This window comes from Quercus lobata, chromosome 11, assembly GCF_001633185.2.
Source record: "Quercus lobata isolate SW786 chromosome 11, ValleyOak3.0 Primary Assembly, whole genome shotgun sequence".
Lineage (NCBI taxonomy): Eukaryota > Viridiplantae > Streptophyta > Magnoliopsida > Fagales > Fagaceae > Quercus > Quercus lobata.
The window spans coordinates 36,348,691-36,360,613 of NC_044914.1; the positions used below are offsets into that span (position 1 = coordinate 36,348,691).

Here is an 11,923-nt window from a genome sequence, read left to right on the forward strand (position 1 = left end):
TTTTTTTATTATAGATTTTTATTTGTTTTGTACGGCCATTTCACTTATAGAAAATCTATCATGAATTTGCCTCTCTCGAATGGATAGATCCAACGAGTTTGGGTAGATACATGTAGAAGGTGTTTGGAAAGTGATGAAATGCACTGTTTCTTATAGTTTTTATTTTATTTTTGTTATTATTTATGGGTCTCATTGCACTTTTTTTTATACTATTTATGAGTCCTAATGTATTATTTAGCTAACTTTTAACTTTTTTCTACAATTCTTTCAGTAAAACAAATTTAGTTTCAGGTAAATAAGCTATTTCCAAACGGATCCGTAATATCACCTCCACTTAAAGCACTTGCATCATAGCACTCACGACTTAATGTATAAATTGTATAAGAGGTAAGTTTTTGCACATCTAACATTAAAAATCACTTGTATCAATCTATGTAAACTTGTATAAATTTAGATTGTCATGGTTACTGTGGGTACCTACCCCCCATTAATCGGTGTTTGTCCGCTTTGGGGAGCCAGTCCCTCACGGTTTTGTCACGAAGGAATGGGAGCTCCAGGATTTTTGCCATGAAGTGATTGACACCTAGGCTCACCCGAGTCCCACATCGCCTAAGTAACCCTCCCACTCATGGTTTATAAGCTTCTGGAGCGACCATGAGTGTACCACTACTTAGGCGATGTGGGACTCGGGTGAGCCTAGGTGTCAATCACTTCATGGCAAAAATCCTGGAGCTCTCACCCCTTTGTGACAAAACCGTGAGGGACTGGCTCCCCAAAGCAGACAAACACCGATTAATGGGGGGCAGGTACCCACAGTTACAATTTACATGCAAATCTATTTTTTAATATTGCTTTACTCACATACACAAAGATAGAGAAAAATGGATGATTTGAAAAAGAAAATTAAAATATATATATATAAATAATATTTTAATAAAATGTAGTGTATAATAGATAATGTGATATAAATATTTTTCTAAAATAATTATGTAAAATAGAAAAAGTAAGTTTTTATATTAAAATAAACAGAAATTTTGCACAAACTAATGCAAATGCTCATTACCCTTAACAAATTATTTATAATTTCATTATTTTTAGAAATATATCCCACACGTGGCAGAGATTAAAATGCAAAACTTGAAAACAGACACAAAACACAAAAACAAGGGTGCACTAGAGCCAAAGGTGTCAATAGTGAGGGACACAAGCGAGATTTGAGTGTACATATAAATTGTAATGGTAGGTTGGAAGTACCTGTAAGTTGTAAGATTGAAGATAGTGTTGTGCTACACTGGGAAGAAAAGCCAACAAAAAAAAAGCCCATCCCAAAGCTCGGAGGATCGTCTAAATATTCAAGTGGGTTCAACAGCCATGACCCGTGGGCCAAACAAAGTGGACCTAAACCTTCTTCAAGAAGTTAATCTTCAACAATCTTTAGGGGGTTGTTTGCTATGAGGTATCTTTAATGTGATGTATGTTATAATAACGTAATATTAAGATTTTTGATTTATTTTACTTTTCTATCATTACTATTGTAAGGACACGATTTCGTAACGAACCGTAACAGTATTGGGTTCGCACGTGAAATGGTCCAAACAATATCATTTGTAGAGCGTGGGTTTGAAATGCTAAGCCTTGGTCACCAGGCGGTGGGTTTTTCGTGGTGCTCATGCATGGTTAAGTTTTCTTCACCCCTGGAGTCTTTCTCCTGGAGGTGGGCTAGGAGGCTCTGGTTTTTGGCCATTTTTCCCAGCCCCTTCTCTAGATTACTTATTTTTCCTTTTATACTAGCTTGCGTTCACTGTCCTTCGTCCACGTATAGGGTTAATCTTTCCAAGACTGATACTTGTCCCATCAGCCTATACCCAAAGTCGTTGGGAGTGGTTGTAAAAGCCAAAGAATATGTCTCTGTCAGGTGCAGAGCATTGAATGACAGTAAGGGCAGCTTTCCCTGGATATTTTAGATTTTCTTCCAAGTTTTAGTCCTATACCGTTTTTGCCCTTCTTTCCGGTGGGACTTTGGGTCTGCCGAGGACTGAACTATCATCGGCTGTACCCCAAGGCCATCTTGTGCTTTATATTATCGAGCTTGGGCCATAGCCCTCCTCGGCTTGGGCCTTTGGACTCCCCACGGGTAAATGGGCCTGGCCCATAAATTATTTGGGCCCCACAATAGCCCCTCAAAACCCTGCTGTCCAACCTCTTGGTTGGAAAAGGGGGGTTTTGGTAATACCGAGCCTTTATTATGGCTCATTTAATTCGGCCTTTCACTAATGCTGGCGGTTCTCCATCTGCCCAGGAAATGTACCGGTATACGAGACATTCTTTTGATTTTACTCCAGACGCGTTCTCGCCGTTTGGTTATCCCAAACACGCTTTTAATGACTTCTATTTACGAGACTATTTAAATTCGACGGTTTGTTTGATGAGGTGGGGAAGTGGGACGGATACATCTTTGTTTACAGATTCTTTTGGAAACCTGGACAAATTTAATACCTTCCGTTTTGCCCTTCCTATAAGAAGACAAGTAGGAGGCTATCGCTCTCGTACAGAGACCCTTTTTATCATTCTGAGATCTGAAATCCTTAGCCTTCCTTAGTGTTTACTTTACCCACTAATTATACACTAAATCCTAATACGTTCACCATAACAACGAGTAATGAAGGAACCATACCCCCCCCCCCGGTAAACACCACGTTCCAATAAAACTCGTAATGGCTCGGTCAGGGCAGGGATGGCGAAGACTCAAAATCTATCTCACCTTCCTTTCAGCCAAAATCCGAAGCAGGGGCTCGTCACGTCAAACCTTCAGCGTGACTGAGCCGAGAACACCCATTATCAGTACCAACCACTCTCTCATGAGCATATCTAACATGGCACCAGTGTGTTAGGAGTCAGGACTGAGGCAGGGACTAAGTGCCCCTGCTTCTTCCTCTCTTCGTTCACTAGTGCCTCCTTTTGCCTCTCTTTCTTCTTCTTTCCACTACCAGATCCATCCTGGTGCTTTTCCTTCTCTCTCTTTTGCTCCTTTTTCTTTCTTTTCATCTCTTCCATCTTCTTCTCCTCCTTCTTTTCATTCATCTCCTCCATCTTCTTCATTCATCTCCTCCATCTTCTTCTGAAGAAGGTCCTTCTCTCGATATTGGCGCTACTGAGGCAGAGTTTGGAAGGACTTCGGAGACGAGTTTAAAAAGAGATCTGACTGTTTACTTAATGTATTGCTTTCTTTCTTTCTTTTTTTATTGTTTTGGCAATCTACTTTTTGTATAGGCTTGTTTAAGCCCCTCTTTGTACGTTGTAATACATCTTTATATTAATAAAAATTATTATCACTTTACTTCACATGTTCTTTCTCTATATTTTCGAAATGATAGCGCAATGCATAGACATACAATCTTGTGAATTCTTTTTATTTTTAAACCGTGACTGACGTCTAGGACCAAAGTCCCAGTTAATAAAAAGATCTTGCTCTGTGTTTATAAAAACAATCCGGCTTAATAATACTGAATCGAACAAATGATACTTAGGGGTGAAACTCCCATTAGGCAGGAAAAGAAAGAACATTATGATGAGCTTACTGAGTCGGCCTGGCGCAATACCGCCGACCTTAGAGTTCAATACTTGGGGCCCTAATCCTTTATCAAAGAGAAAGGCGCTATTATGAATTTACAAGTGCTGTTCGGCATAATAATATAGCATTTGAATCAATGACACCTAGGACCAAAATGCTTGCCAAGAAAAAGATATCACCACAACTTTAATAGAGTTGTTTGGCACAACAATGCCGACCTGTGAAAAACGATACTTACCCCAAAACTAGCCGAGATGATAGCTCAATGCCCGATGCAGTGTAGGAAGTAACCATCCGAGGACATATCACCCGCAAAATGAACTGCCCCCCTATGCTACTGAATAGTGGGGTGTTTCACCATTTTCTTAACACTCCTATTGGCATTAACCTTTTACAGTATTTGAGCCGAGGATTGAGTAACTTAGAATTGTTATTAAGTAGCCAACCTTACAAAACTCAATCTTTTTCTCATCTAAGTAGTTGGTTTCCCCATAGGCTTGAGTCCGAGGACCATGCAATACCTTGGTTCTGTCCAAAACTCAGTTTTCTCATCCAAGTAGTTGGTTTCCCCATAGGCTTGAGTCCGAGGACCATGCAATGCCTTGGTTCTGTCCAAAACTCAGTTTTCTCATCCAAGTAGTTGGTTTCCCCATAGGCTTGAGTCCGAGGACCATGCAATGCCTTGGTTCTGTCCAAAACCCAGTTTTCTCATCCAAGTAGTTGGTTTCCCCATAGGCTTGAGTCCGAGGACCATGCAATGCCTTGGTTCTCTCCAAAACCCAGTTTTCTCATCCAAGTAGTTGGTTTCCCCATAGGCTTGAGTCCGAGGACCATGCAATGCCTTGATTCTGTCCAAAACCCAGTTTTCTCATCCAAGTAGTTGGTTTCCCCATAGGCTTGAGTCCGAGGACCATGCAATGCCTTGGTTCTGTCCAAAACCCAGTTTTCTCATCCAAGTAGTTGGTTTCCCCATAGGTTGAGTCCGAGGACCATGCAACGCCTTGGTTCTGTCCAAAACCCAGTTTTCTCATCCAAGTAGTTGGTTTCCCCATAGGCTTGAGTCCGAGGACCATGCAACGCCTTGGTTCTGTCCAAAACCCAGTTTTCTCATCCAAGTAGTTGGTTTCCCCATAGGCTTGAGTCCATGCAAGGCTTCCCCCCGAGGACCATGCAATGCCTTGGTTCTGTCCAAAACCCAGTTTTCTCATCCAAGTAGTTGGTTTCCCCATAGGCTTGAGTCCGAGGACCATGCAATGCCTTGGTTCTGTCCAAAACCCAGTTTTCTCATCCAAGTAGTTGGTTTCCCTATAGGCTTGAGTCCGAGGACCATGCAATGCCTTGGTTCTGTCCAAAACCCAGTTTTCTCATCCAAGTAGTTGGTTTCCCCATAGGCTTGAGTCCGAGGACCATGCAATGCCTTGGTTCTGTCCAAAACTCAGTTTTCTCTTTGCGTGGGACCTTGGCTTTAGGGGAGTTAGCTCCTCAGCCAAGCCCCTAGAGTTATCCATGCGATTAACGCTACCTAGCGTAGCCCCTAGTTAAGAAGCGTAGCCCCTAGCGGAACTTTACACTAAAACTCTATAACCAGTTGTTAGAAATGACAAAGGAACTCTCTCGACCTACCGCCTATACCAACACACAAGCCTTTCCCACAGACGGCGTCAATTGTAAGGACACAATTTCGTAACGAACCGTAACAGTATTGGGTTCGCACATGAAATGGCCCAAACAATATCATTTGTAGAGCGTGAGTTTGAAAGGCTAGGCCTTGGTCACCAGGCAGTAGGTTTTTCGTGGTGTTCATGCATGGTTAAGTTTTCTTCACCCCTGGAGTCTTTCTCTTGGAGGTGGGCTGGGAGGCTCTGGTTTTTGGCCATTTTTCCCAGCCCTTCTCTAGATTACTTATTTTTCCTTTTATACTAGCCTGCGTTCACTGTCCTTCGTCCACGTATAGGGTTAATCTTTCCAAGACTGATACTTGTCCCATCAGCCTATACCCAAAGTCGTTGGGAGTGGTTGTAAAAGCCAAAGAATACGTCTCTGTCAGGTGTAGAGCATTGAATGGCAGTAAGGGCAGCTTTCCCTGGATATTTTAGATTTTCTTCCAAGTTTTAGTCCTATACCGTTTTTGCCCCTCTTTCCGGTGGGACTTTGGGTCTGCCGAGGACTGAACTGTCCTCGGCTGTACCCCAAGGCCATCTTGTGCTTTATATTATCGAGCTTGGGCCATAGCCCTCCTCGGCTTGGGCCTTTAGACTCCCCACGGGTAAATGGGCCTGGCCTATAAATTATTTGGGCCCCACAACTATAATTTAAAATTATAAAATATATCACATCATCTTAATTTCATTATCTTCCTAAACAATTTAATGTTGTATTCTTGTATTGAGATTATATTAATGTAAAATTACACTAACGTAATATTACAACATAATGTAATATTACGGCGAACCAAGCGCCTCTTATTATTTCTATTTCCTTTTTATTTAATTTTTCTCTACAAAGTTCAAACAACCGTAATAATGTTGAAATCCCCTAAATGACAAAGACTTTATCATATTTTTTCCTTTTATTTTAAAGTTTGGTCCTATTAATAGGTGCACTTAGAGCATTTTTTAATAGAATATTTTTAAAAAGTTTTTATATCACTTTCATAAAAAAATTTCCATAAAAATAATAAATAAATAAATTCTCGTAAAAAGTTTTTAAAAATATTTCTTAAATCAATATCTTTAGGATATCCTTTAACTTTTCCCTTTAAAGTTTATGTATACATTTGACCTTTAGATCATCCCATGAAGGGATATCTTGAGAGTTGAATTGAAATAAAAAGAAAAAAGTTGTTGGTTTTCCATTATAATTTTAAGTTTTCATCAATGCATTTAATGAACATAATATGGAAGCTTAGCGTAGCAACAAAATATTGGTCCACTAGGTTAAGGAATCTTCAAAAATGTTTTCAGGCCACTAGTCAAATATAGCATGCAATAATACTTGGAATTTTGGTACAAAATCACTAATCATGCTTTGCCATACTTTCAAAATGAAACACTGAAACACTAATGACCCAATTACAAAATCAAAATTCCTAATATCCCATACACAACAAATCCAAAGCACATAATTCTCACAAGGAAAAGTACCAAAATCACTCTTGCTGGTTGATAAAAGAAGCAAACTTCTTGTTCAGATCAACAGCCTTCTTACAATTTGGCTTCAAATCTACTTTTGTACTTTTGATATGCTCTTACTACTTTGCATTTAGCAGTTTTTTGAATATATATCTTTCTTACCTATCAAAAAAAAAAAAATTTTACTGCATCACTTCATGAAAAAAAAATTAGTAAAATTTTGTAGTTTTAACTTTTTTTTCAAATTTTAGTGGTTCTAGTCTTCTAGAGTTATTTATTTGTCAAGCCTAACTTTGACAACGCAATCACACACCATGCAAAGCATTACAACTGTAACATTATTCAAAAAAAAAAAAAAATTATTATGTAGAGCATAATTACTAAAAAATAATTATTTATAATTTCATTATTTTTAGAAATACATCCTACAAGTGGCAGAGATTTCAAATGCAAAACTTTAAAACAGACACAAACACACAATAGGGAGGGAAACACTATGGAGATTAGGATGAATTTGGAAGAATGCAGAGAGCCTTGCACTAGGAACAAAAGCCCATTAAAAAACAAGCCCATCCCAAAGCTCTAACGATCACCTATATCTAAGTTGGGCTCAATAGCCGAAACCCTCAAGCCGAACAAAGTGGACCTAACCCTCCTTCAAGAAAGAAACAAAACGTTTAATCAAAGCTTGTGCCTTCACATAACTTAGATCCTCAATATGAAAGCAATGCTCTTCTCCTTCATTCTCTACAATCTCTACATTTCCACCCCATCCACTCTTCTTCAATTCCTCATAGTAAGTCCAACCCACCTCTCTCAAATGGTCCTTTTGAGCCACAAAAACCAACACTCTCTCACACCCAAGCCTAGCCAGATCCTCTACTGCCGGTTTCAGCTTGGGATCCTGCAACCCACCATTTCCAGGATACATGTACAGCCACATTTTGTCATCATCCGTACCACCAAAATACGGGTGCACCAAAACCGCCCCAACTAGCTTCACACCCGGTAACCCGTCCGACCCGACCCGAGAAGCCAAATAGTGAGAAATATTGCCTCCAGCACTGTCCCCAGCGACAAAAACTCTGTCCAAATCAGCGTGTTCGTTTAGCCACGCCTCGGGTCCATTTCTCTTAGCGTGGGACGCGACCCACTGGAGCGCAGCCCACGAATCCTCGTAACAAGCTGGGATTGGGTGCTCCGGAGCTAGCCTGTACTCGACCGAGACAGCGATGACGTCAGCCTCGGATGACAACGTTGTTACGTAGTTGTGTAACTTCGGAGAAAACGCAGATTCGAAGCAGAAGCCGCCACCGTGGACATAGAAAAGGACGGGGAGTTTCCGGGTCGGGTCTTGGATCTTGGGTAAGAAAATGCGGGCGGAGATAGCGGGTTCGGATGAAACGACGATGTCCTTGGATTGGACCCCGGTGACTCTGTCGTCAAACGGTGGCGTTTTTTCTGTGGATTGGAATTTTTCAATGTGACCGTTTTTGTGTACCCTGAAGAAGCGGAATTCATGGAGTATTTGGTTTTGGGTGGTTTGAGAGCCCATGTTTTGAGATGGATAATTAGCGTAGAAACGGGTTTTGAATCTGAGTCTTGGGTATGATGAGGGTCTAAGAAAGAGACATTGGAAGTGAGGAAAAGAAGGTCGAAGAAGAAGGAGATTTAAAGAGTTGGCCATAAAGGAAACTTTCATGATTGATAGGTTAATTATTAAAGAGAGAGAGAGAGAGAGGCACTTAAAGAAAGAGGGTAATGTGGGTGTAGATGGAGTATGACTTTGGGCAATAATGTGGATGCTGGTTGGATTTTGATTCTGTGATATGATATCAAGTTTGGTTTACGCAAAGGTGGAGGGGTAGGTTAATATTTTTATATTTGGTTAGTGCAATGGAGAGAGAGAAAGAGAGGATTGCGGCTGGGGTATTAGAGCACCCCAATAGATGCTCTATATTTATTTTTTTAGCAAAAATATCACTGTTCATGCTCCAAGGGCTCTTCATCTTCATTTTTTAGATTAATTTTACTACTTGCATCTCTACAAATAAAGAACACTGTAAATTTTACTATTTATTCTTTAAATGTTTTTTTCAATTATAATAATCAGTATTGAATAAAAAAATGTTAGAAGATGTGTAGTTGTTAAAAAAAAAATAAAGAATGAATGAAAAAATAATATTTAAATCAGATGGAGAAAATGACAGAGAATCTGTTAGAAAGTATATTTGAAAAAGTAGGTAAATAAAAACCAAATGTCAATGTTCATTGTCCAAATAATATAAAAATTTGGCTAATTTGCTGGAGATGTTTTAAGAAGTGAGAATGGACAATCAGGAAAGAGAGGGACTGGGTTTTAGAATTTAGAAGAGGACTAATTTGGCAACTCCAACAAGTGGTTTGTCTGTGTATATATATATATATATATATATATATATTTTTTTAAATTTCATTTCAATAACATAGGATATTCTTTCTCAAAAAAAAAAAAAAAAAGATATTTGAAATTATGAAACACATTGAAATTTGAAGCACTTTTTTTTTTTTTTTTGGAGATCGTATCATCACCAATATATCAATTAGTTTTAGTATAAATGAGAATTGAATCTCAGATCTCTTATTTGACAACAAAAAACTTTATCAATTGAGTTAATTGAAACTTACTAAAATTTGAAGCAGTTAAATGAGCAATTAAATGATTTAGATTAGATAACAAAAGCCACTTCACATGCCAAAACATATAAAAGTCAATATAAGAAAAGAAAATAACAATAATAAAAACTAAGGGAACGCTTTTTTCCCCCTCTTAGATGACAAGTACAACTAAATTTTAACTCCTCATAGCAAAAACCACAACTGCCCTTTCTTCTAAAAATAAATAATAAAAACATAGTGTCTCCATCTATAATTTGTTAGATGCAAAAATTAGAACAAGGTTCTATTTTTGAAAGAAAAAAAAAATGAAAGAAGGCTTGTTTTAAAGAGATGTAAATAATTCTTTCTAGAAATATATATCTTTTGTTTTTTTGACTGGAGAAATATATATCTTGAATATGCTTTGGTTTAATCAGATTTATAGGGGCGGTGGTCCTTTCCTAATAACCTTGGGTTGGTTGGGCCCAGACCCCCAATTTATTTGCATCCTATATTAGGCCTATCCCACAATGGGAGGCCCAAAGAAGTGGTTGGTGGTGTTACTTATGGTCTTACGGCAGTGCTTTAGCACTAAACTACCTCAAGTTTAGCTTAGCCGTGAAATTTAAAGTACTTTTTTTTTTTGAGATCGTATCATTACCAATATATCAATTAGTTTTAGTATAAGTGAGAATTGAATCTCAGATCTCTTATTTGACAACAAAAAACTTTATCAATTGATTTAATTGAAACTTACAAAAATTTGAAGCACTTCAATGAGCAATTAAATGATTTTGATTAGATAACATAAGTCAATTCACATACCAAAACATATAAAAGTCAATATAAGAAAAGAAAATAACAATAATAAAAACTAAGGGAAAGCTTTTTTTTCCCCTTTTAGATGACAAATACAACTAAATTTTAACTCCTAAAAGCAAAAACCACAACTGCCCTTTCTTCCGAAAATAAATAATAAAAACATAGTGTCTCCACCAATAATTTGTTAGATGCAAAAATTAGAACAAGGTTCTATTTTTGGAAGAAAAAAAAAATGAAAGAAGGCTTGTTTTAAAGAGATGTAAATATTTATTTCTAGAAATATATATCTTTTGTTTTTTAGACTGAATAAATATATATCATGAATATCTTTGGTTTAATGAGATTTATAGGTGCGGTGGTCCTTTCCTAATAACCTTGGGTTGGTTGGGCCGAGACCCCCAATTTATTTGCATCCTGAATTAGGCCTATCCCACAATGGGAGGCCCAAAGAAGTGGTTGGTGGCGTCACTTATGGTCCTACGGCAGTGCTTTAGCACTGAACTACCTCAAGTTTAGCTCGGCCGTGAAATTTGAAGCACTTTTTCTTTTGGAGATCGTATCATCACCAATATATCAATTAGTTTTAGTATAAGTAAGAATTGAATCTCAGATCTCTTATTGGACAACAAAAAACTTTATCAATTGAGTTAATTGAAACTAACTAAAATTTGAAGCACTTAAATGAGCAATTAAATGATTTTCATTAGATAACAAAAGTCACTTCACATGCCAAAACATATAAAAGTCAATATAAGAAAAGAAAATAACAATAATAAAAACTAAGGGAAAGCCTTTTTCCCCCACCTAGATGAAAAATACAACAAAATTTTAACTCCTAAAAGCAGAAACCACAACTGCCCTTTCTTCTAAAAAGAAATAATAAAAACATAGTGTCTCCATCTATTATTTGTTAGATGCAAAAATAAGAACAAGGTTCTATTTTTGGAAGAAAAAAAATATGAAAGAAGGCTTGTTTTAAAGAGATGTAAATATTTATTTCTAGAAATATATATATTTTGTTTTTTTTTACTAAAGAAATATATATATCGAATATGCTTTGGTTTAATGAGATTCGTAGGTGCAGTGGTCCTTTCCTAATAACCTTGGGTTGGTTAGGCCCAGACCCCCAATTTTTTTGCATCTTGAATTAGGCCTATCCCACAATGGGAGGCCCAAAGAAGTGGTTGGTGGTGTCACTTATGGTCTTACGGCAGCGCTTTAGCACTGAACTACCTCAAGTTTAGCTCGACCGTGAAATTTGAAGCACTATTTTTTTGGGAGATCGTATCATCACCAATATATCAATTAGTTTTAGTATAAGTGAGAATTGAATCTCAGATCTCTTATTTGACAACAAAAAACTTTATCAATTGAGTTAATTGAAACTTATTAAAATTTGAAGCACTTAAATAAGCAATTAAATGATTTTGATTAGATAACAAAAGTCACTTCACATGCCAAAACATATAAACGTCAATAAAAGTCAATATAAACAATAATAAAAACTAAGTGAAGGCTTTTTTTCTTCCCTTAGATGACAAATACAACCAAATTTTAACTCCTAACAGCAAAAACCACAACTGCCCTTTCTTCTAAAAATAAATAATAAAAACATAGTGTCTCCATCTATAATTTGTTAGATGCAAAAATAAGAACAAGGTTCTACTTTTGGAAGAAAAAAAAATGAAAGAAGGCTTGTTTTAAAGAGATATAAATATTTATTTCTAGAAATATATATCTTTTGTTTTTTTGACTGAATAAA

The 11,923-nt window shown here is 37.3% G+C and overlaps 1 protein-coding gene across 1 annotated transcript; it reads right to left on the reverse strand.

Moving 5' to 3' along the window:
- Positions 1 to 7,111: 7,111 nt before the first annotated feature.
- Positions 7,112 to 8,608, reverse strand: LOC115968584 (probable carboxylesterase 1). The gene has a single exon (XM_031088006.1). It carries the CDS (start codon positions 8,402 to 8,404, stop codon positions 7,349 to 7,351), a length of 1,056 nt encoding a protein of 351 aa, XP_030943866.1. The 5' UTR covers positions 8,405 to 8,608; the 3' UTR covers positions 7,112 to 7,348.
- Between the last annotated feature and the right edge of the window lie 3,315 nt (positions 8,609 to 11,923).